Below are 25,847 nucleotides of genomic sequence, written 5' to 3'. Positions count from 1 at the left end.
TCATAAAACAAAAAAAAATTAAAAAGAATTTTAACTACTGCTGCATTACAATTTTAATAATTATATACAGGGGTGCTTAAGGGTCAAAGCTGTATAACTGAGAGGAGACCTCCACATAGCCTTTAAAGGAATGTGGAGAACCGACCAGGGCTTCTGACCAAATGTCCAATCCCCACCTTCTCGTGGTGCACCCTGTAGGGTATCTACTTGGATACTGAACGAACGAGGATGGGCTGGCAATTTGGGATTTAGCTGACCAAATTGTATTCCTATTGGATAAACCAAAATAAAAAATGATGGTACAACTTGACAAAATTTCATGCCGGCTGGGGCGTCACCCGGTTAAACAAGACCCCCCCGTTGTTTTCACCAGGGAACCAGGGCGAACAACGAAAATTCAGCTACTGGAACAAATCTGAAAACAAACCCCAAATCAACATCACCAGAGTTAAAGATCAGTACTATCAACATAGGAAGCCTGAATGGCAAAGAAATAGAGCTAGCTGAGGAATTAGATTAGTACCAAATCGACATAATAGGGGTGACTGAAACAAAAAAGACCAAAACTGGTGAGATCTTTCTGAGCAATAAATACAAAATGTTATATTCAGGCAATGACAATCAAGGAAAAGAAAGAGTAGCCATAGTATTCAACAGAAAATACGAGGCTAATCTTCTTGAATGGCAGTCAGTCTCAAGTAGAGTAATGTGGGCAAATATGAGAATGGGGAACTGGACAATGAGATTTATTTCTGCCTATGGTCCCACAGAAGGTTCTACTAAGGTAGAAGTGGAGGAATTTTTTGAGGCTTTAGAAAAAGCAACTGAGACAATGAAAAAAGAAAAGCTGGTCCTTGTTGGGGATCTAAATAGCAGAGTAGGAAATGATTGTGAGATATACAAAAATATTTTGGGAAAATTTGGAGAAAAGAGCAAAGCTAATAATAATGGCAAATATCTGTTGGATTTCTGCTCAGGACATGGACTGGTTATTACTAACACCATGTTCCAACATAAAAATGTGCACAAATTCACATGGAGAGAAGACGCAAGGAATAAGAAAAGTCTCATTGACTATGTTATTGTTGATAGTGATGTTTTCCTACTGGTGCAGGACACTAGATTGTACAGAGGATTTGAAATTGGAAGTGATCACTATTTAGTCTTGAGAAGAATAAAATTGAATTTCATATTGAAAAGAATAACATAAGTTTTAAAGCGAATAAAAGTTCAGCAGCTCTCAGATGTGAACTGTAGACTAAAATACACAAAGATTATTGAAGAAAAAATGAAAGAGTTTGAGAACAGGAATCAAACCTTGGAGATTAAGTGGCAACCCTTGAAGAAAACATTGATTGATTCAGATAGAGAGGCATGTGATGAAGTTGTCTGCAAGGATAGAAAAATTAGAACTCCATGGTGGACACAGGAAGTTAAAGAGGCAGTGAAGGAAAAGAAGAAAGCATATCAAAAGTTCCTGTCAAATAAGTCAGCTTGTGCTCTTAGAGAATACAGAGACAAATGCAAGAATGCAAAACACTGTGTAAAACTAGCTAAACAAAAGTCATGGGAGGACTCTGGCAAGAATATAGAAAATAAATATCAAGAAGGTGGCAAAATATAATGGAGGATTGTTGAAGAAGCTTAGAAATGGAGGAAAGAGTGCTGTAAAAGGAGTTAGAGATGATAAAGGTGAAATGAAAAAGGGAGAAAAGATATCCTTGAAGTATGGATTCATTACTTTGTAAATTTGCTAAATGAAACACGCAGTGATAGCACAGTGGTAAAAAACACTCAACAGGAATGCAGTGAGGAATACATATCCATACTTAAAGTAGAAAACGCCATCAAAGGCTTGAAATGTGGAAAGGCAGCAGAAGTAGATGATATTCGACCAGAAATGCTGAAGTATGGTGGTATAAGAGTCTTACAGTGGCTGCACTGCATAGTTCAGAAAGCCCGGACAGAGGGGACGAATTCCCGATGATTGGAGTAGAGCTCTCATAGTACCCATATATAAAAAGGGAAATAGAACTGAATGTGAGAATTACAGAGGTATTTCCCTACTGAGTGATCCTGGCAAGATCTATGCAAGTATACTTGAGAAACGGTTGAGAAGAATTGTGGAAGAAAAGCTTGGTGAAGAGCAAGCTGAATTGAGGCCAAATAGAGGCTGTCAGGATCAGATCTTCACTTTACGACAAATAGTCGAGAAAGCATGGGAATATAACAAAGTTCTGTATTTAAGTTTTGTCGATTTGGAAAAGGCATATGACAAGGTGGTAAGGGAGGAGCTATGTAATATGTTACGGTTATATGGTGTCAATGGGACATATATCAAGCAATACTTAGTCTTTATTTGAGTTGTAAGTCGGCAGTTAGAATTGAAGGAAGTACAGGATGATGGATTAATGCTAAATCTGGTATGAGACAAGGATGTACATTATCCAATCTGTTATTCATTATCTATATGGATCACATTATGAAGGAAAGTGGTATTAAACATGATATCAAAATTGGAGATGTTAATCTCAGCTCTTTGCTTTATTCGGATGATGTTTTATACTTCTAAATAAATCCGCTACAAGTCTGCAAGATTCTCTGACTAAATTGAATAACTGTTGTAATAGATATGGTATGAAGGTCAGCAATAAAAAGACAATGAAAATAGGCAGAATCATTGAAAATGTCAACTGTGTTGTGAATGGAGAACCTGTGGAACAAGTAAAACATTTAAGCTACTTAGGCACGATTTTTACTGAAGATGGTAAATTAAATATAGAAAGAGACAACAGAATCAGCAAAGCTGGTATGGTGGGAAGTCAATTGAATAAATTCATATGGAATAAGAGAGAAATTAGTCGGAACACTAAATTAGCTGTATACAAGACAGTGTTCAAACCAGTTTTAACTTATGGATCTGAGAGCTGGATCAGAAGTAAAACACTTCACCAAAGACTAGAGACTGCAGATATAAGAGTCCTGAGAAAGATTATAGGCGTGAACAGATGGCAACAATGGCAATATCATATTAAAAACGAGGATATTAGGAAAGAACTTGACATTGTCAGCATCCAGGAATGCGTTAGCAGAGCTAATCTCAGGTGGTATGGTCACTTAAACAGAATGGGCGAAGAAAGATTAGCAAAACAAGTGTTCTCTGCCAGGTTGGCAGCAAAACGACCCAGAGGAAGACCAAGCTATAGGTGGATTGATATGGTACAAAGTGCCTTATACGATAGAAATATAAGATCTGATAATGTTGGAGTCTTGACAAGTAACAGACTGATTTGGAGGAAAATTGTAGATAGGAAGTTAGTAATGATGAATTTTTTTCATGTAGTACTATCATATCCTGTACACCCTTTGAGGGTACATGGCAGGAATTTGATGATGATAATTATATACACCAAGGGTCTGCAAACTAGGGGCCCACCATCTATTATTGTACTGCACACGAGCTAAGAATGGGTTTTAAATGAATTTCATGACAGAATCATGAAGTAGCGGTTTCAGTATCCACGTAGTAGTGCTAATGTGATGACATAGCCATATCCATTCATTTGCATACCATCTATGGCTGCTTTCATGTCCCATATATAGCTGTGGCAGTATGTTGTACTGCCATTTTTGCCAATGCCGCTTCCACTCACACTGCTAACTTGAAAATGTTTGAGTGTCACACATTTCTTGTCAGTGAATACTTGTACACATTTCTTAATATTTATATTCAGGACATTTTCTAACATTATTATAGAGAAGATATCATAGTTAAATTTCTGTGAACACCAATTTGGACTCCTCCAGAGAATGCCCTTTCAAAGATTACCAAACATAGTCTTGAATGGAATCAATGGAGGAAGACAATCAAGAGGTAGACCAAACAGAACTTGATTACAGTCTCTGAAGGAAAGATCACAATTATCGAGCTTCAGAGAGATGACAGTAATGGCCAGATATAGAACCAGATGGCAAAGATTTCTTCATAAGGGGGGGGGGGGCATCCTATTTCACCAACCTTAGCTGATTATTTTATGGAGCATCTAGAAAAAAGAACTGTTTGACGATACTTCCTCAGTCTCGTACATGCATGGTTACAAGACTGATATATTTGCTGTTATATTTGTAGTTTGAGTCAGAATTACTTTAGTTCCTAGAGAAAATAAATTCTTTATACTCCTGTATCAAGTTCACTATTGAACAAGAATCCAACAACTAACAACCCTTTTTGGATACCTTAATAATTCATAATCCCACAGGTCATGTTGAATTTTCAGTTTATCAGATGCCAACCTTTACTGGCAGATAGATTCACTCATTCTCCCACCATCATCCATCTCAGAAAATAGGTATTATCAAGTTTTTTATATGGAGCTCATACAATCTGCTCTTCAGAACCCCTTTTATTAGATGAACTGAATAAAATTAAAAGCAATCTGATATATAATGCTACAACAAAACTACCATTCAAAAATTTATTGATAATTATCATCCTTCTACCAGACCACAATCCAATGCAAAAAGAATTTCAATACTCTACCTTAAAGGACCTAAGAACAAAGAGCAAGGATTCTTTGTGAATTCAATCTACACACTTCCTTCAAACCAGCTCATTAACTATCTTCCTTCCTACCATCTATGAAGAATACATTACAAATTCTTTCTTTACCAGATGTCTATCAAGTATCCTGCTCATGTCATCTTTGCTATTTTGGACTGACTGGCTGTTCTACCTTGATTAGAACTGAAGCACATCAAAACTATATTACATTTTTGGAATCCAACAAGTCTGGCCAGACACTAGTTCTTTGGAACCCGACAAAACTTCTTCATTCCAGCATCTTTTTCTTGAAGCATGTGAAATGCTATGAAATCGTCTGAACCTGAACCAGTCACTGCATGCTAATATCCAAGTTTTGGGAAGCGATCACTATTAATTGTTCATAAGTTTTTTTTTTTTTTTTTTTAAATTAATAATTTGAAATAATTTTTATCTATATGACTTACTAAAATTGTTCCTTTGAACTCTAATAGCGAACTCCAATATCATATACCTCAGCTGTGACCGAGAAACAAGCTAATATATGCATGAATATGCATATATAATAAGGTTGGATGAAATATATTGTAGTTTTTGAATAAATTCTATATAATTTTTGTTACACGTGTAAGCAGTGAAAGTTACTTTAGTATATCCAGTACATGTTCCTTTAAAGCTATTAATTCATTTTTAATTGAATACTGTTATGCAAATAATGTTTTTATGTAACTCTGATTTTTTTTTCACTTCTGTTATGCACCTGATAAAGTCTTCTAGAAAGATGAAACTAATAGTACTTTTTTCTATTTTCATTTGGCTATATAGTCATATAAGTTGTTAAAAATAAATAAATATGTTAGAGTTCATAAGGCAGTAAACCAGAATAAGATATTACCAATTACTTTAATCAAAAAATACTTAATACATAGGACTTCAGATGTATAGTAAAAAATAGTAGACAAAGAAACAATAAAAGGCTAACAAGGAGACAACCATTATGTAGCTATACATAATGGTTGTCTTAGAGCTTTATTAACGTGGTTAATGTACTAAAGTGTTTTATAACATAATCTATGACGGGAAGTCGCCGCTAGATGAATTCGTAATGAGTAGTGTTCGTGCAAGCTCCGGATAAGATAAGTATCATTTTCAGTTATCGATACAAATTACTTAATATTGTGTAGTTTTGTTTTGTTTGCCTGCGTATTTTAGTGCGTGTATTTTTGGTGTGTTATAACGTTTAATTTGACAAAACACGTTACAGATAAATATGGCACCTGTGCGTAGGAAAATGGCGGCCAGTAATGAAGGTTCGCCATCGTTATCAAAGAACGGTAGCATAAAAGAAATGAGTCAGTGTACTAGCTGTGAAATGTACGCTTTGCGGGGTGCGGTCGGAGTTTGGTTAGATGATGATAAAGGATTGAATGTGTGTAGAAAATGTAGGGAGAATGCGGAATTGAAGTGTATTTCGGATCGTGAGTGTGATATTTTTGTCAACCTTCAGAATGAAGGAAATAGGGATATGACAAGAAACGGCAAGGTTGTACATGAAAATTGTGAGAGTGTGAATGTAGAAAGTGTGAATGATAGTATAAATGGTTTCTCAGAGAATAAAAAAGATGAGATAGATGCATTGAGTGAGATCGCATTGTTGAATAGTGCGATAGAAAGAGCAAAACAGCAGCTAGAGTGCATGAACAAAAGTAGACTGAATGAACCAACCAATAATAAAAGGTATGACAGGAAAAATAGACGTATGAATGTGAACATGAACAAAATGAAGGATAGAGTGCTGTATGGAGACTCGTTAGTACGAGGTGTGTTAGTAGAGGATTTGACAAAATCGTACCAACCTGGTGCGACCATAAAGGACGTAACTGCGTCTATTAGAGAGCAAAAGGAAAAGGTGAAAGAAATGATTGTTGTGGCAGGTACGAATGATTTGAAAGGAGATAAAATGGAAATGATAGAAGACCTGAATGAATTGTTTGAGGTAGCAAAAGAAAAGAGTGAGAGAGTTAGAATGATTAGTCTTTTGCCACGGTATGACAGTGAAATGTTTAAAAGGAGGGCTATAATTGCAAATGACTTTATGCGTGGGTTATGTATGACGAGTGGTGTGGAATTTGTGGATGTGTGGAGTGAGTTTGATGGGCGAAAGGATCTATATAAGATGGATGGCTTGCATTTGAATGGTTATGGTGTAAGAAGACTTGAGAAAGTGTTGCTGAATGTAGTGGATGTGCAAATTCAGGGAAACTAGATTTGTTAGGGGGGGGGGTAGAGATACAGTCCTTATGGAGGCAGTTGAATGTAAGAATGAATATAATATGCCAGAGCAAATAAGGACAACAAATCAGAGAGGGATAGTTAATATAAGGTATCAAGATAGGGTTGGGGTTAATGGGGGTCTTAAATTCATGTACACTAATACTAGGAGTATTAGGAACAAGAAGGAAGAGTTTTTGGCCATGGTTGGCACTTCCAGACCACAGGTTATAGGTATTAGTGAAACATGGCTGACTGTAGATGATATAACTAGTGGGATTGAATGTGATGGGTATAGTGTGTTCAGGAATGACAGAGAGAATAAAATGGGGGGAGGAGTATTGTTGATGATAGCTGATGAGCTCCAGCCAAGGAGAATAGAAGTTGAATTGCAGGATAGAGAAAAGAGCACATTTGAGGCCATTTGGTGTGAGATTGTGGCTAGCAGAACTAAATATACAATTGGGTGCTGCTATAGACCAGGTGATGGAAAAGATGGTGGTGACAGTATGCACAAGCAAATAGAAGAAATGGGTGGAAGGAGGGTGATTATTATGGGAGATTTCAACTATGGTCGCATTGATTGGAGTGAGGAGAGGACACACGGGAGGAAGGAACTGGATTTTATGCGGTTATTAAGGGATAACTATCTGCGACAGCATGTAATGGAAAATACTAGGGGTCAGAGAGTGCTTGACCTAGTAATTACATCTAAGGATTTGGCTGTAACAAATATGACCACATTGCCACCAATCGGTGAGAGTGATCATAGGGTCTTAACTTGGGAGGTGGCTAAAGGTGTAGAATTTTCAATTAAGACAGGGTACATGTGGCATTATCGGGCGGGAAAGTATGACAAGCTTAGGAGTTTGATTGGTTCAGTGCCATGGCATGTACAACTGCAAGGACTAGAAGTTGATAGTGCATGGGAGGTAGTTAAGAAGTGCATGCATGAAGCAATGGCTGACTGTATACCTAGAGTCCGAATAATAAATCAAGTAGGGGTTAAATGGATGAATAACACCATTAAGCTTGAGTTGCAAAAAAAGAAACAACTATGGAGGGAATTTAAGGAGAAGGGTGACCGGCAGGCACATGAACGGTATAAAGCGCAGGCCAGAAGGGTGACGAGTGTGGTAAGAAAAGCAAAAAAGGATTACGAAAGAACATTGGCCATGCAGGCTAAAGAGAATCCTAAACAGTTTTTTACATATGTAGCAAGTAAAAGGAAAAATGTACATGGCAGATTGATTTTAAAGAATGCCGATGGTAGGGAGGTAACTGAATCAGTTGAGATAGTTGAGTTACTGAGTGAGCACTTTGCAAAAGTATATCATCCAGGTGGTGACATTGCAGAAACGAATAAACCAGTAGATTATACGGGAATTGTGGTTAATGAAGTGGAGGTGAGTAGTCTATTGCATAACCTCAATGTCAATACATCTGTGGGATTGGATGGTATACCAGCTCGTGTTGTACGAGAAGCAGCTAAAGAATTGTCAGTACCCTTGACCATTTTGTTTAATTTGAGTCTCGGGTCTGGGTTAGTCCCGAGCGGGTGGAAAGAGGGGAAAATAGTTCCACTGCATAAAGGTGGTTCCAAGACTGCTGTTGTAAATTACCGACCGATTAGCATATCGGGAATCATTGTCAAGGTCTTAGAGAAAATAGTCAAGAGGAAAATACAAGATTGGATAGAAGAAAATGGGATACTGTATCGGGGACAGCATGGTTTTGTGAAGGGTAGGTCATGCCTCAGTAACTTGCTCACGTATTATAACAGTGACGGCTGAACTGGATAAGGGTAATGGGTTTACGGTGATTCTGCTGGACCTTGCCAAGGCCTTTGACAAGATTCCACATGGAATTCTAATCAGTAAATTGCAGCATATGGGAATGGACATGGGGTTGGTGAGATGGATAGGAGGGTGGTTGACGGAGAGATATCAGAGAGTGGTTTACTCGGGAGTGGAGTCCACAAGACGGCCTGTGACTAGTGGTGTGCCACAAGGATCTGTTCTTGGACCACTGCTGTTTAATTTGTTCATAAATGATATAGGAAATGATCTGAGAGGAACAGTTCATTTGTTTGCGGATGATGCGAAGTTGGGTAGGGCAATAGTGAATGCAGATGACGTCAAAATTTTGCAGGATGATTTGGATAGATTGGAGGTCTGGGATAAGGAGAATGGATGTCAGTTTAATGTGGCAAAATGTAAGGTTATGCACTTTGGGGTGAAAAGATTGGCGGCAGATTACTGCATTGGTGGAACCCTGCTCCAGGAAATTGATGAGGCACGAGATTTAGGAGTGTTGGTAGATAAAGAATTGAAATTTAGGGGACACATTGCAAAAGTGACCAAAACAGTTCATGAAATCACTTGGTTGCTGAGGAATACATTGACAAGCAGAGACAAGCAGGTTATTGTTCCTCTCTATCGAGCCTTGATAAGACCCCATCTAGACTACTGTGCTCAGATTTGGTCACCTAGGTTTCTTCTTGATGGGGAGGAGGTGGAGAGGATCCAGAGGCGAGTGACCAAGATGATAGCAGGTCTGTGGAATGAACCGTATGAGAACAGGTTGAGGATTTGTGGGTTGCAAAAATTGGTTGATAGGCGGAGGAGGGGAGATATGATTGAGACATTCAAATTACTGAAGGGTTTCTATAAAATTAATTCAGAAGATATTTTTGAGAACAGGGCTGGTTGTGGGAGGACTAGGGGACATCCATGGAAACTGGGCAAAAGTGTGGTTAGTAGGGGTGTTAGAGCTGGGTTCTTTACTTTTAGAGTAGTGAATGAGTGGAATGCGCTCCCTGAGTCTGTAGTGGATGCTGTGACAGTGAATGAGTTTAAGGCGAGGTATGATAGATACTGTATGAATGTCAAATAGTTGTGATGAATATGATTTGGGGCCTCCCTCGATGAGTCTAATGACTCCCTGGAGTTGCCCGCAATAATAGTAATAATAGTAATATACAAGAATGTGATGATTTTTAAAAATATTTCTAATTATGTGTTGCACTGAGCACCCTGTGCATGCTCATGTGTTCATGTTTACATGTTTGGTTATATATGTATTTAGGATTAACCATCCCATGCATATACAATGTTCATTCTAGTGAGAGTCAACTATAGGTTCCCTGTACTCTAGATGATATCTGGGAATCATTGATGCTGACAGAGATGGAAGCAAATGATAACTCAATTTTCTGTTTGCAAAGTAAACAATTCTTATTAATATATAAAGTAGTATACTTTCCAGTGATGAAGTATAAAAATACCAGATATAACTATAGAGTGCAGTTATGTAAACATGCAGGTAAAATAAATTTAATATATATGGTCCAGGTTTGGTGTACTTAGTATTTTTTTTTATCAGCATATATATTCCTATTATAGCTTTCAAAACAGTGTTTAAATCTTTCTATATACTCATCATTCAGCATATATAACTGACTTATGAGTGAACTACTGATCTTGTTTATAGGCCATAAAAATTTTTAGATATGTTCTTTTCTTAACTCATTACCACCACCACCACCACACACACACACAAGAATAATAATTTTAGAAGTTATTCTGTCTAATCTATATCAAATACTATCTAAAAACATCCTTCATATTTATGCTAATGTTGTCTCTCTACATAAACCACAAAGTCTTCAGTGCTTTTAATATGTTAAGCAAAAAATACTATTTGTTTTTACCTTCTATTTGGGCATTCTTGATATCTGCAGGTGTATCACTTGCTAATGCAGCCAGCTTGCTCAAACTGAGTAGAGTCTAAATAATATATTAAATAAAAATTTTACAAACATTTAAAATTTGTTAGGAAATTATGTTGAATTATTTTGAAATGATCTCAATCATATTAATATAGTAAAATTTATGCATTAAAAACTCTTTCCTCTTTACACACAAGAATAATAAAATTTCCTACAAGGTTTTGACTTGCTTGCCTTTTCTCTACAAACTACAATGCAGAAATCAAAGGAGTAGTTTACTATAAAGCTGCTGCTATGGAGTTTTGACCAATACTTTTCAGCAATTCTTTATACCAAGCGGATTCATGAGGGCTACGATTAGACTTGATTATAGTTAATGATGGTGCTTATATAGCTATGAAACATTGGAGAGAATTATTTTAAACAAATTAGCCATCACAAAGCTACGTGCAGTTTTGACTTTTCAAAAATAGTCAAAACTACTGCCCAAATTAGAACCATGTAAACTGTGCTTATTGTGAAGCTTACGACTCCATTATTTCCAATTAGTAAAAAAGAGGAAGTGAGCGCTTAATGTTCAGAACTGTATAACTGGGAAAAGATCCTCATATAGCCTTTTTAAGAAATGTGAAAAAACCAACCATGGCTTCTACATAATGTCCAATCCTCACCTCTCATGGTGCATTTCGTTTAGTAGATATCTACCTGAATGAATGAGGATGGATTGCCAATGTGGAATTTAGCTGACCAAACCATATTTTTATTGGCTTGAACCAATATAACATGTATGGTAAAATACGACAGAATTTTATGCCAGCCCAGACATCACCTGGTTAAATAAGTCCCACTGTTTTCATCAGGGCACCAGAACAAATAGTGAAAAGCTACTAGAACAAATCCAAACTCAATATCAACAGAACTCAAGAGTGAAATATACTGTAATAAGAAAATCTCACAGATAGGTGAAATGTTACCGCTTTTAGAAAAGCATTAAGCTGGACCTGTTGGAATATGATTGCCCACTAGGATAGTTACTCCACCATGAGCAGGATCATCTCCAGTTCTATCTTTATGAATACGAGTGAAATTCTTTAAGGTGAGGGATCTTCACTGACTTGTGTTTCTGCAGCAGAATCTTGATATAACTGATATTTTTGGAGAACACCAAGACAGTTCCACTGTAAAAGTTTTCCTAGTGATTTGGCTTTGTAGACTTGTACAATTTCCAAGAGGGCTTCGGTTTACATCTATCAATTGATTTTGGGAGGTATGGATGGCCATTATCCATTTCTTCCTCTGGAAAAATGTTCAATGTCATCTGATGTGTCAGGATCATTTGGTAAGTAATTTATTTTCAATAGATACTCAAGTATCCATTTTTTTGTGAGGGTGTCTAGTGGTTTATCTTTCAGTGATATCCTTGGCATAATTTTTTTGATAAGTGGGTCATCTATCTATTTATCTCTCCCTTCCATCTGATTCAGATGGGTTGGGTCTCCTCCTAGTGAGGAGTCACGGTGAAATAATGCAGCCTGCAAGCCACTCCTCTGCTGCATCCCTATTGAAGGTATTCATGACTGTAGTCCGTGTGTGTTCACTGGGCTGGTTTGCCTGCTTGCGGGATGAAAAAACCCTACTGCCTGCGTCCAAGACCAGATAATTTGGCTATGGCTGAGAAAGATCCTTGAGCTCCTCACGTCTCCAACGGGATTCGAACCTAGGACACCTTCCCCCCAGGCATATGGTTGCAAAGCACACAGCCACAAGGCTAACCGAGCAGACAGTGGGTCATCTAATTGGACCATTTTTGGAGTTGTGCGATCATATGCCATGTGACAAATGTATTCCACAGAGAAACACTCAAGATCAAAAAATTCAGGTATGGGGAAATTATCAGATGGTAGAACAAACACAAGTTTGACCTGCTGTTGATATTTTTTTAAATGTCACCTTTTCAGCATAAGAAGATTTCAGGAGAGGCGAGGTGGTGGCTAAATTCCTTTTTCCATACTAGTATATATTTTGTTCCATGATGACTTTTTGTATTTTGTTTTCATTCTTTGACAGCTAGAATGCGCAGGAATAGACAATCTACCTGACAGTTGACATATGTAGCTTTCTTGGTAGAGCAAGATTTATTATCATGTTCTTTTCTGCTACATCGGGTTGAAAAGAACATGATAGGTAATAAAGCCATGGCAGACAGTTTGAGCATGCCCATATATGACATTTAATGCATCTCAGGAGATTAAGGATATACAGCTAACATGGCAATTGAGATACCCTCCTTTTACAGATGTTGGAGGTTTAGGTGTACTGAAAGTAAGGATGATATTCCTGGTGACCAACCCTATGTATCAGAATGTCCCTTATACCCATCACTCCTTGATCTTTAAGTCTCTGAACATATTTCCTCATCAGGAACATCAAGGAGATCCCATTCTGATATAACTTCTATAGAAGAGTTTAGCTTTTAATGAGGGGTTACTGCAACTGTTATTTTATCCACTGATGTTGCTCTGAGTAGTTTTTCTGAGTGTTGCTGAGATGATATTTCCACAAGAATATCACTGGAATGTAGTTTCTTAACTGTTTTGGGGATTTCCTGACAGTTCTTCTAAAACCTTTTGAATAAAAAAAGAGTGAGATTTCCCCTATTGGCTTTTCACATGTTGTGTGGATGATGAGAAACACTGATACATTGATATTGATGTCAGATGTCTTGTTTCTCACTTCTATCATCAAATGGTATATCTATAGTATCAGCATCAGTGGTGGCTCGTGGCTTGAAATTGTGGGGGGAGGGTGCTGCAACTTTAGAAATATACATTCATATTGTAAATACAGTGTATACGTGTTTGGATAAAATATCAAAATTATGGTAAAAATTAAACAAGAACAAATATTGTTTATTATCGATAAAATTATACAGTTCGGTATAATTCAAAATTACTTAAAAATAAAATATATTCTTCTTGTTTTGTTTCATGAAAAAATATTGTTTATTATCAATAAAATTATACAGTTTAGTATAATTCAAAATTACTTAAAAATGATTATAACAAATGTTATCTCTTTAATTGTGATGTCCAAATATTTAAAGAGACGGAGTAAACATGATAAGCACTACAAACACCCTACTACTGGCGCAAGCTACATATAAACAACAGTGGAACTACGTGATGGACAGTGCCGCATTATGCTAATAGCTCGCATCTCACTATGACGTGCTATGCTTAGACGTGTAGCAATATGACACTGGAAAACACAGTGTCGCTAGCATCCTTCGCCCTCCTAAGTGCTACAAGATGGATTTTTATTATTTTTATTTTTTTTTTTTACAAAATAAGAGAATTGTATAGGATTGTTGATGATAAAATTAAATATTACAAGCAAATATAAATAAATTAATAAATATATTTATATATCAAGAAAAATTGGGGATGCTGCAGTTCTGCAATGCCTATGCAAAAGCCGCTTGATCAGTACTTAGTTGTGGTCCCTGAAAAATTTGAGGACGGAAAGATTCATATTCAAGGGACTTCTTGTTTGGTGCCAGAGCTCCCAACCCACCTACCATGGGTGCCCACTAACTGGCAAACAATAAATGTTCTTGGAAGTGGAGCACTAGGATTATCTCAGACACTATACCAGTACCACAGCAAACCTTGAGCTCTGTTCCTGGACCAAGGGATAGGAGACTTACTGCAACACCACTGACCCTTGTAAGCAAGCCCAGTAGCCAATTGATCTTAGCTGGGGACTCCAGGACTGCTTGTCTTGCTGAGGCAGGGGTCAAAATAGTGAAAGACTGTTAGAGTCTCCCTTTCCAGATGTCCATGGGTTGCACTGCATGAACATGGAAACATGACACTGGATTCCACTGATGGTTGTCTGCACAACAGGAAAGTAAAAAAAAAAAAAAAAAAAAAAAAAAAAAAAAAAAAAAAAAAAAAAAAAACTCTGAAGTAGGGCAAAGAATATGGGAAGAAAAGCAAAGAAAAAGAGGAAGAATGAAAAGGGCCAGTAGTATCATTGGAGGTCTCCTTCACCATGAACAGGTGCCTTATGAAGAGGGGAATAGCAAAAGCAGGAAAAGATCCATAAGATCTAGGTGGATCAGCAGCACCTTAGAAGACCAAAAATCTGACAGTGCTGACAGAAAAGACTAATTTGAAGGGAAATTGTTGATAGGAAGTTAGTAATAATACAAGCTTTCATGTTGTGTTATAATAGTGCCTGTACACTACTTGAGGGTAACAATTTTTTATTTATTTTTTATTTTTTTACAGTTTTTATAAAGTTATTTGAAAAGATTTAAAAATCTGCATATTTATTATTTTTTTGTGAATTAAATGATACATAATAAAAAGATTATTATTATTATATGAGTGTCTCCATGGAGTCTGAAGACTCATCACAGGAGACCCAAACTATCCACACAATCTATCATACTTGTTCTTGAACTCATTAACAGACAAAGCGCTTCCAACTGACTCTGGCAACCCATTCCACTCTCCAAGCAAACACTCTAATCCTCACACCCCTATTAACCACACCTTTATTCAACTTCTAGGGATGACACCCCCCTTGTTCTGGTCCCTCCAGTCAAGTGCTGAAACATTTCCCCTGCATCAATCCTATAGAACCCTTTAAGCAACTTAAATGTTTCTCTCATATCCCCTCTTTTTCTCCTATCAGCCAACCTCTGCAATACACACATTGTCAATCTATCTTCATAGGGAACACCAACCTCTGCAATACACACATTGTCAATCTATCTTCATAGGGAACATTTCACAGCCCACTTACCATTTGGTCACTTGCCTCTGAATCTTCTCCACCACTTTCTCATTCCCAAGAAACCAGACTTGAGCACAGTAATCCAGATGTGAACATATCAAGGCCTTATAAAGAGGAATAACAACTTCCTTATCTCTGTTTGTTAATGTGTTCCTCAAGAGGAAAGTAATCTTATGGGCTACCTTAGCAATATGTCCTCTACACTTTAACTCTCTCTCTCTCTCTCTGTCTACCACCACCTCATTACAGTGCCATCAATGTAATACCCAGTTTGTAATCTATTTATCCCAAAATGCATGACTTTATATTTCTCCACATTAAATTGAGATCCATTATCTTTTGCTTATACTGACAGCCTATTTAAATCATCTTGTAAGCTCACTACATCGCTTTGATTACTCTACCTAATTTTGCATCATCAGCAAAATTAGGTAGAGTAATATTTCCTTTCAAGTTATTTCCTATATCATTTATCTACAAATTAAACAATTGTCCCAGCACTGAACCTTGCGGCACACTACTGTTTTCCTCTCAAGATCAGCAGAGAAAATTTTCTTCAAGTGTACAGTTAAAAAAGAATGAAAAACACCATTGGAGAATCACTCACTTATTTAATACAGGAGAATCCTTTTCAGTACTGATATATACATATATCAACTAAAATACTTACCTTCTTCTTTGTCATGAACCTTTCTTCTTTGTGAGCCAATTTTTTTAGTACCTGGTTAGTTAAAGCAAATTGGTCTGTATTTATATAGTGAAGCCAACTTAAATTTTCATGTTTCTTTAAAAATTTTGTCAGCTCCTTCTCATAAGCAGGAGAAAGAGTTAAAAGTTTTCCTTTTTTACCTAAAAATAAAAACATTGTAATATGAGTCAGTGAAAATGCTGTTACCTTAACAGAAAACATTATATACAAATATTAAAAGTTTATTGTATAGAGGTGATATATAAGTGTATATAATATAGTCAAGTCAATTCTCTAGAGAAAACTCATAGACCAAAAGAAATATTTTGTTACAGTAGAAAAGTTCCTATAGTGAATTTTCTTTAGCACTGTACTAATGCTGTTGCAATTTAGCTGAGACTTTTTATTAGTGTGTTAGAATAAGTTCATTATAATGAAGCTTGCTATAGTGAGAGATGACTATAAAATTGGAAATGAAGTAAGTGCACAAGATAGTTAAGAGATGCCCAAAAAAGTAATGGATATATTGCTAACATTTCTGCTGCTCTCCAGAAAGTCAGCACCTGAAGAGGTTTTTGATCCTGAGTGCAATCTGACCAGTTAAAAAATGTGACTGTAATGCCATTTGCTCCACAAATAGTAACGGAAGCTAGACACTGGCAGCTAGGCAAAGCAATGTATCCATCCTACTATTCTCTTGATAGCAGAATTTTTGAAGATGGCATTTTCATCACAATCTATATCAGATATTTATGAGAAACTGTAGCTAAAAAAAAGTATGTATTTCTATGCAGGTTCCTTGTTTTCATTAGTGCAAAAGTGATTTATATCAAGGTTATCTGCAGGAACACACACAATGAATCACAAGTTACATACTTCAGTGGGCTGAGAATAACTGCTTGGGCAACTGTTGACCATAGCATGCTCTCTCTGGTGAAAATAAATAAAATACAATAAAACAATTTACTTTGTAGAAACTACATCAGCAGTTATTTATTTCTTAAAGTCCTATAACTTTTTAATTTCTGTTAGCTGTCTGGCAGTTACTGCAATGTTGTTTAAATAAATTTTTTTCCCTATTGGTCTTCACTACATGGGTGCCTCTTTTTCCAGATGTTATGTGGGTCATAGGTGAGCAATCCAGATCCTTGGGAGTTTTAGACCATCATTTATGTTGAGATCTGGTTGGTCGATAATCATTTCACAGGCGTCTTTAAACTTACATTCATAGCCATTTTTAATAAATGTTTTTCTTATTACTTCAAATTCATTTTTCAGAGATTGTTCATCAGAGTAAATTATTAAGACCCTTTTTTTTTGGTGCTAATAACAGCTAGTTTCTATGTAGGTTGATGGTATGAGTCTGTATGTATTGGGCTGTGTGTGTGTTGGTTTACAGCAGATGGTGAAGGATAGACAGCCTGAGGGAAGACGTAACAAGTGTATCCAGAAAAGGAAGTGTGTTATTGTTTTCATTTTCAATGGTCAATTGAATGCATCTGTATTGCTGTTTAAAGTTTGGCAGCCATGAGGCCAAATGGAAAATATGTCATCAGTATATCTTAGGCAAACTTTGGGTTTCAAAGTCACCGAATGTAAAGCTTGTTGTTGAAAATGCCATATAAAAGTTTACCATTAATAAAATTTACCACAAATCTTTACCATCAAACTAATACCCAATTTCTCTCCTCAACTCTGTAAAATAATGGAAAGAACCATGAATGGTCAACCCCTATGCTACCTTGTAGTCACTCAATTAAGAAAAGTAACGATTGCTAGTGGATTCTGCCATTGTTGATTAAAAAACCAAATCTGCCTATGTATGATGTCACTGAACAAATCCTATAGAGAAGTTTTTAGTGAATCTTAATTGGTTGTACTCCATATATATCCAGGACTTTGACTAGGCTGGCACAAAGCTGTAATAAGTATACTCTCATCTATCTGATCTATCTCCCAACTTTGCAAATGGGTTGACAGCTTTCACTGTGTATTAGGATAACCAAGTAATTTTATAAACTTGGTTATTTTAACTCCTAATCCCAAGTATGCAAACAATTAAGTTTGCAGCTGAAACAAAGTTCAAGTCTAAAGATGATACAACACCAGGGCAACTCATTGTAAAGGTGGGTAAAGCTCTGATCACTATTCTAAGTATTTTCCCATAATGTAAAGCACATCTCACTAGATGTATACTGCAATGCATTATAGGTGGGGTCACTACCCAGACCGGTTTCAACCTTTTTTGAGGTCTCCTCAGTGAGTAGCTAGACCCTAAATACCAAGGTTATAGTAATACGGAGCCTTATCAACTTTATCTATAGAAGTTGCAACAAGGTGTTTTTATTTTTAATAAAAATCTCTGGAGGAGATATAGATGTAATAAAATAACCAAGTTTATAAAATTACTTGGTTATCCTAATATACAATATCCCCAAGTTAAAAAATGTATTACATACATACATATATATATACATACACACACACATATATATATATATACACTATGCATGAGAGTGGATGGTTCCTTGTCTTCAAACCTATGCAAATAATGCTAGGGTTCTGCAAGGCTCTGTTCTCCAATCACTCTCTCTCCCTTCGAAACAGCAATGATAAGGATAATACTCTTAAAGCTTGAAATGAGTGATTACCCATGATGCTAGGAAATTTAACTGCAATAAAAAAAGTGACAGGCAACAATCGATTCCTACGTCATTAACTAATAAGAGCTGCATGTGTGTTTAATACATATGTAAATGAAATTATTTTAATGGCAAATATTTTACTTTAATTAAAGCCAGTTGTTTATCTATAATTTTGCTATGCAATAAATGAAAAAGTTTTCTAAACTTCTATTTTGTCTTATGTACACACACCTTTTAACCTTTTGACATGCAGCTTTATTTAATTAGGGCAATTAAGGTCGAAAACTCACAGACAGAAGAGTTATAAAAAAAATTAGAAGAAAACACAGATATCATCAATGGCAAAATCACATGAAAAATAACTTTAATATTATGTTAGGAAGGAACTTGGTAGTTAGCATTTTGAAATGTATGAGCAGAGCTAATAAAAAAAAGATGCAGAGAAAAGTAGATCATGATCTAGTTGGACTGATACAGTCTGAAGTGCCTTAGAACAGCGCTTCCCAAACTGTGGGCCATGGCCCTCTTGGGGACCGTAGGTTTTGTTGAGGGGGCCGTGAAATAATGAAAACAAATTTAAAATGTTTTAAGACTAAGTAGATTTTTTTTATTTTAAAAGAAACGTATTTAACTTTTATTATTTATTATTTCTTTTTTGTTATTTTTTATATTTTAATGGAAAAATTCACGCATTGGTGTTGGTTCACAAACTTTGCTTCCTTCGTATTTCGGCGCTTAATGAATATTAGTAAATATTGCTTATTGATATGTTTCATTTCAAAGCAGTTGTTAATTGTATTTACTTCGAATGCTCTCCAGGGAAGCTCAAAATCTTCCCTTTCATCACACGTTCGTAACCAGGGACTGTTGATATTGACTTTATATACATATCAAAATTCGTTTTATATTATCACTGTCATCTGAGCTAGTTTTCTGTCACCAATAAAAGTTTTGCATATACTTCACACATGAAAAAAAGCTTAAACAAATTCATGTGGGGAGACAGTAACTCCCTTGCAGTGGTAAACAACACCCCTCTCTAACAGCCACTATACTGCAGAGGCAATAAAAACAAGTACTTTTATTATGCTAGTGAATAAGGTATGAGGAGTCTGTGTAATATATTTCTCAAAATAGTGCAATTAGACACAACTGGGATAAAAACACACTAATTAATGAATCACATGTCCCCTCATACAGAAACTATGCTGTATATATAGATAGAAACAAAACCATATGTTGCATGGGCAAACACAGTATCTAACTAAAAACTATTGTTATTAATTAGATGTGTGCGAGTTCGATTTCCCAAGGCAGTAATAAAATTCAACCGAACGTGTTAAAATTCGTAAAAGTGTTAAAACTAAGTAATATATACAGGGTGTTCGGGATAAATTTGACAGTTTCATAAGGAAAAAGAAAATCTTCTTTGTATCTATTAAATTTAATGAATTGACAAAAAAACATTACAGGCAGAGTTAATTACAATACTATCAACAAGATTTACTCAAAATAACCACCATTAGCATCGATCACAGCTTCAATTCTGCTTCGGAACCTCGAACAAGCTGATGCTATAGTCTCCCTGGGAAGGGCCGCAAAAACTGTTTTAATTTTATCCATTAACTGGGCTTTTGTATTACTGGAAGTGCGATTGGTGTCTTTTTCAACTGCGCCCCATACAAAATAATCCATGGGGTTAAGGTCTGGGGAGTTTGGAGGCCAAACATTTGGACTGGTGAAGTCGTAGAAATTTTCAGACAACCATTTTTGACTTTTCCCAGAGGTGTGGCAAGGGGCCGAATCCTGCTGCCATACATACGGCCTACCATTGGCTACCCTTGTTATCCAGGGCTTGACTACAGTTAGCAACTCCACGAACAAAGCCCGAATTCCAATGCCAGGGTTCTTCAACACCTGTTCCTGCAGATTTGCGAGGAATTCTGCTGTACGAACGCAATCAGATCGTCTGCTAGGGATCTTTCTTCTTGCTACATCCTCGTAGTCACCATTGCAAGTCTCTAGTTCATGCCTGATTGTTTTTACTGTATTCAGGGAGCATTGGGCAGCAGTCGTAATATCCTTATTTTGATGGCGGGCACGAATCATCATGATACAAGTTATTCTCTTCCATGATTCAGGTGGGTTCCAGCTATCCATCCTTTCTGACATCTTGTATATGAATGAAGAAGGGTCCAAACTTTTAAATGAAGAGAAGTGTGTGTTAATACATGTAACTTACGGAAAAATAATTAATTATAAATATGTCAAATTTATCCCGAACACCCTGTATATATAATGAATGTTATGGCAGTTTCACATATGGAATTCGGTTGAAGAGAGTTAGCATTTCAACTCAATTGTCAGCTATGCTTTTATCTTTCAGTTGCACGATCTTTTGTTAATATCACACCAATCATATGCGCGTTTTAATAACCTGCCTTTGCTGTCTGTTTCGCGTTAGGCTTAATTACCGTAAAGGGAGAAAAGTCACAAAAGAGAAAAATGTTCCTGGTCCGGGGATTCCCTTATTCAGGTAATATTCACTAATTTCATGTTATCAGTCTGTGGTGTGCCAGTATCGGTAAGTGGTGATATATTTGTTCTATTTTACGTTAAAAAATTTAACCGAGATGGATAAGTGGCTGATAAAAAATAAAAAAAAAATCCGCAAACAATCAGAAGAAGAAGCAGAAACAGACTTAAAAAAAGGACAGCATTTCATATTTTACCAGAACAGCCTGCATCGTCTTCAGAACCAAACGGTAAGAGGCAAAAAATGTAATATATGCATTTGATTTTTGCAATATTCGCTGTGTATGTTTTGTATTGAATATAAATACAATAAATATTATAATAATATATCTCTCTATTACGATATTTTTTCGAGGGGGGGCATGAAATATTTTAATTTTGCAAGGGGGGGGGGGGGGCTCTGACATCCAGAAGTTTGGGAAGCACTGCCTTAGAAGACCGAAAAATATTATTATATGGTATCTCCATGGGGTCCAGACTCATCGTGGAAGATCCAAACTAACTATCATACACAAAAAACATATCATACCTCTCAAATTCATTCACTGTCAGGGAAGTCACAACTAATTCTGGCAATCCATTCCACCCAATCAATACCAACAACATATTATGCTCTATTGGCGTCTATCTCACACTACACAGCTTCAAATGAATCCATCAAATGCTTCCCCACACCTAAATACTCTACCTTCTAATTTTGTTAGTTGTGATTCTTCAGCTATCATCAGCAATACCCCATCTTCTGTCCTGTTCCCTCTATCCTCCCTGAAAATATAAATCCCTTCACATTCTATTCATGGAACTATCATTTTCTGTCAACCAGGTCTCACTGATTCCTAATTTTTGGCCAAGTCAAGCTGACCAATGCCAAAAACTTCTTTCCTTTATTCCTGATACTTCTTGCATTCGTGTATATGCATTTCAACCCCCTTGTATCCACAATTACCATTGTGTAGTGTCATTACCAACCAATTCAAATCAGAAACCTGTGAAATCTCATTCAGTGTTGCATAATAATTTCTGTACACACATTTATTTATAACAGGGGGTGGCTAGACACGTTTGATTGCATCCTCCTTAATATCTCTAGTTTCCCTGGTTTGCACTTCCAAACTCTCACTAAACAACCATCCAATTCCAAAACCATTTAAATGTAGGCACATAATCTTTTCTTCCATCAAATTCACTCCATACATCAATAAACTGCACACTATTCCTCATTCACAATCTTTTCATGGACTTATTGGCAATCATGGCCCTTCTTCTCAACTAGGTCCTAATATAATGAGGCAGCAGACTCACAATTTTTTTTCCTTACTCTTCATTTTTGCTTCTTGCAACAACTCTCTCTCTCTCAACCTTTTCTCTCTCTCTCGTTTCAAATTACTTGTTCCTGCCATGACAATCATCTCTTTCACTTCTCTCTTCTGCAAACTAACAAGCATCACAAACATCCCTGATTTTCGTACCTGGGAAACATGCTTTCATCACTTGTTCATTAAGTATACCTCGTCATCATCAAATTCCTGACATGTACCCTCAAGGGGAGTAGAGGATATGATAGTACTACATGAAAAATTTACATCATTACTAACTCCCTATCTACAATTTTCCTCCAAATCAGTCTGTTACTTGTCAAGACTCCAACATTATCAGTTGATAATCAGTAAATGAAGTAAAAGACTTCAACATTAACAATTAAGTTTGCGCGATAATCAGCAAATGAAGTAAAAGACTTCAACATTAACAATTAAGTTTGCGCCTGAAACAAAGTTCAAGTCTAAAGATGATACAACACCAGGGCAACTCATTGTCATCGTCTAAAGCACTTTGTACCGTATCAATCCACCTATATCTTGGTCTTCCTCTGGGTCGTTTTCCTGCCAACCTGGCAGAGAACACTTGTTTTGTTAATCTTTCCTCGCCCGTTCTGTTCAAGTGACCATACCACCTGAGATTAGATCTGCTAATGCATTATCGCCATACAGTGCCATATTCATATTTGCAGTTTTTTCTTGCACTTTCATACTTAATCTGACAATATGGAATCTTGACAGACAACAGATTAATTTAGAGAAAAATAGCCAATAAGAAGTTTGTAATAACAAACTTTTCATGTAGTACTATCATAGTATCCTGTACACCTCTTGAGTCTACATACATATCAGGAATTTGATGAAGTCTTCAAGCTCTGATTCTTGTCTTCAATTTTTCTTGGATAATCCTGATGTATTAGTTTAAAAAAAAAAAAAAAAAAAAACATGATTTTTTTGGTTCTCTCCAAATCACTGGTATCCTAAAAGCCATAGACTGCTGTGAATGAGTTCAAAGCAATGGCACCCACAACAGACTCTGGCAACCTATTCCACTAATGCACTACTCTCCAAGCAAAAAAAACCTAGTTCTAACACCCTTGCCAACTATACCATTACTCAGTTTCCATTGATGGCCCCTAGTTCTTCAACCACCAAGACCTGTTCTGGAAAATTTCTTCTGAATTAATCTTGTAAAAACTCTTCAGTAATATGTCACAGTCATATCACTCCTTTTTTTTTGCCTGTCAACCAATTTCTGTAATCCAAATCTTCAATCTGTTCTCATAAGGGTCATTCCATAGGCCTGCTACCATCTTGGTCACTAGCCTCTGGATCCTCTCCACCTCATCAAGAAACCCAGGTGATCAGATCTGCACACAGTAGTCAAGATGGAGTCATATCAAGGCTCAATAAACAGGTATAATAATATGCTTGTCAAGGTATTCTTCAGTAACCAAGTAATCCGATGAGCTGCTTCAGCCACTTATGCTATGTGTCCCTAAACTTGAACTCCCTATCCACTAACACTCCCAAGTCTCTGGCTTCATCAATTTCCTGGAGTACAGTTCCACCAATGTGATATACAGCTGGTAATCTTTTTCTCCAAAATGCATAACCTTACACTATGCCACATTAAACTGACATCCATTCTCATTTTCCCAGTCTGCCAATCTATCCAAATCATCCTGCAAAATTTTGACATCATCTCTATTAACTATTGCTCTACCCAACTTTGCATCATCAGCAAACAACTGAACAGTTTCCCTCAGATCCTTTCCTATATTGTTAATGAACAAATTAAACAGTAGCAGTCCAAGAACAGAACTCTGCGGCACACCACTAGTCACAGGCTTTCTTTTGGACGCTACTCCCGAATAAACTACTCTGATATCTCTTCATCAACCACCCTCCTATCCATCTCACCAATACTATATCATTCCTCCTGTGATGCAGTTTACTGATCAGAATTCCATGTAGTATCCTGTCAAAGGCCTTTGCAAAATCTAACGGTATCACTGTAAACCTATTTCCTTTATCCAACTCAGCTGTCACTGTATTATAAAATGTGAGCAAGTTATTGAAGCATGACCTACCTTTTACAAAACCATGCTTCCTCCTATACAGTATCCTATTACCATCTATCCATTCCTGTGTTTTGCTATTGACCAACTTCTCCAATACTTTGACAACAATGTTGATTGGTCAGTAATTTACTACATCAGTTTTGGAGCCTACTTTATGCAATGGAACTATTTTCCCCTCTTTCCACCCTCTCGGGATTAATCCAGAGCTGAAACTTAGATTAAACAATATGATCAAGGGCAATGATAATTCTCTTGCCACTTCATGTAAAACATGAGCTAGTATAACATCCAATCCCACAACTGTATTCACATTAAGGTTCTGTAATGTGCTATGCACCTTCATTTCATTTACCTAAGTTCCCTGCCTATAAGCCTATGGCTATCTTGTTCCTGCAATATTACCACCTGGATGATATACTTTTGCAAACTGTTCACTTAGTAATTCTTGTTAAACTTTGAAGGAAGAGGATCCCTAGTTCATCATGGTTTAACAAGAAAGAAGAGAAAAAAAAAAGTAGAAAAAAAAAAAGGGGATTCTCATTTGAAAAGTACTTGCTTCTAGGTATGAACTAGAGGCACCAGAAAAGAAAAACTTTGTAAAAAAAAAAAAAAATACTGTATAAGGCCAATAATACCATATGAATTATTGTTAACCTGGATTATTGCAAATGTAGATGATAAAAAAGATATATTAAGGCCAGTAGTATTGTATGAATAGAATTTTATTTTGGTTAGAATTGGAATTATATGTTTATACAATGACTTGCAAATTTCATTTTAAACAAAAGCTGAAAGGTCATGGGAGTGCTGACTGAAGGGAGAAGAAAACCCCAGGCTGTCGCATGCTCAAAGCCACGTGGAGTAGTGTGACGTAAAAGAAAAATACGATGCTGAGCAAGACCCAGAAGGGGGGGGGGGGGTGCGTTGCGTTGGGCGAGCTACGTAGGTGGCAGTGGTTGTTGATAAGGGTGAAGGTATAAAAGGGTCAGCAAACCCCCCCCCCCCATCTCTTCAGCAGTCGTCTTGTGCTTAGCTCATGGTCCACGGGTACCCGATCGGCAGATGGAGCAGCTCTGTTCCGTAGAGCTCGGAACGAAGAATGATCGGAGATAACCTCCATTCAATGGCTGACAAATGCAGATAATATTTGCCGGTCAAGTGCTGATGAGGATACGTGCCTTTAATCTCATATAGAAGGGCATATCCTATCCATTTTGGTGTGCAGCCTATGCCAT

At 36.7% G+C, this 25,847-nt stretch overlaps 1 protein-coding gene across 3 annotated transcripts in view; it reads right to left on the bottom strand.

The window, feature by feature from the left end:
* Nup133 (nuclear pore complex protein Nup133) overlaps window positions 1-25,847 on the bottom strand; it is a 269,882-nt gene that overhangs the window by 43,319 nt on the left and 200,716 nt on the right. For all 3 annotated transcript variants that reach the window (XM_090402314.1, XM_090402316.1, XM_090402315.1), the window contains exons 26-27: window positions 16,015-16,193; window positions 10,524-10,599 (exon numbers count right to left, since the gene is read on the bottom strand). In XM_090402314.1, coding sequence (XP_090258440.1) covers window positions 10,524-10,599; window positions 16,015-16,193 — 255 coding nt within the window. The remainder of the gene's footprint in view (window positions 1-10,523; window positions 10,600-16,014; window positions 16,194-25,847) is intronic.

The sequence above is a fragment of the Typopeltis vanoorti genome, chromosome 13 (assembly GCF_054136105.1).
Source record: "Typopeltis vanoorti isolate ZY-2024b chromosome 13, IOZ_Tvanoo_1.0, whole genome shotgun sequence".
Taxonomy (NCBI): domain Eukaryota; kingdom Metazoa; phylum Arthropoda; class Arachnida; order Uropygi; family Thelyphonidae; genus Typopeltis; species Typopeltis vanoorti.
Note: the sequence above shows the minus strand (reverse complement) of the source record. Positions and strands in the feature narration are given on the sequence as shown.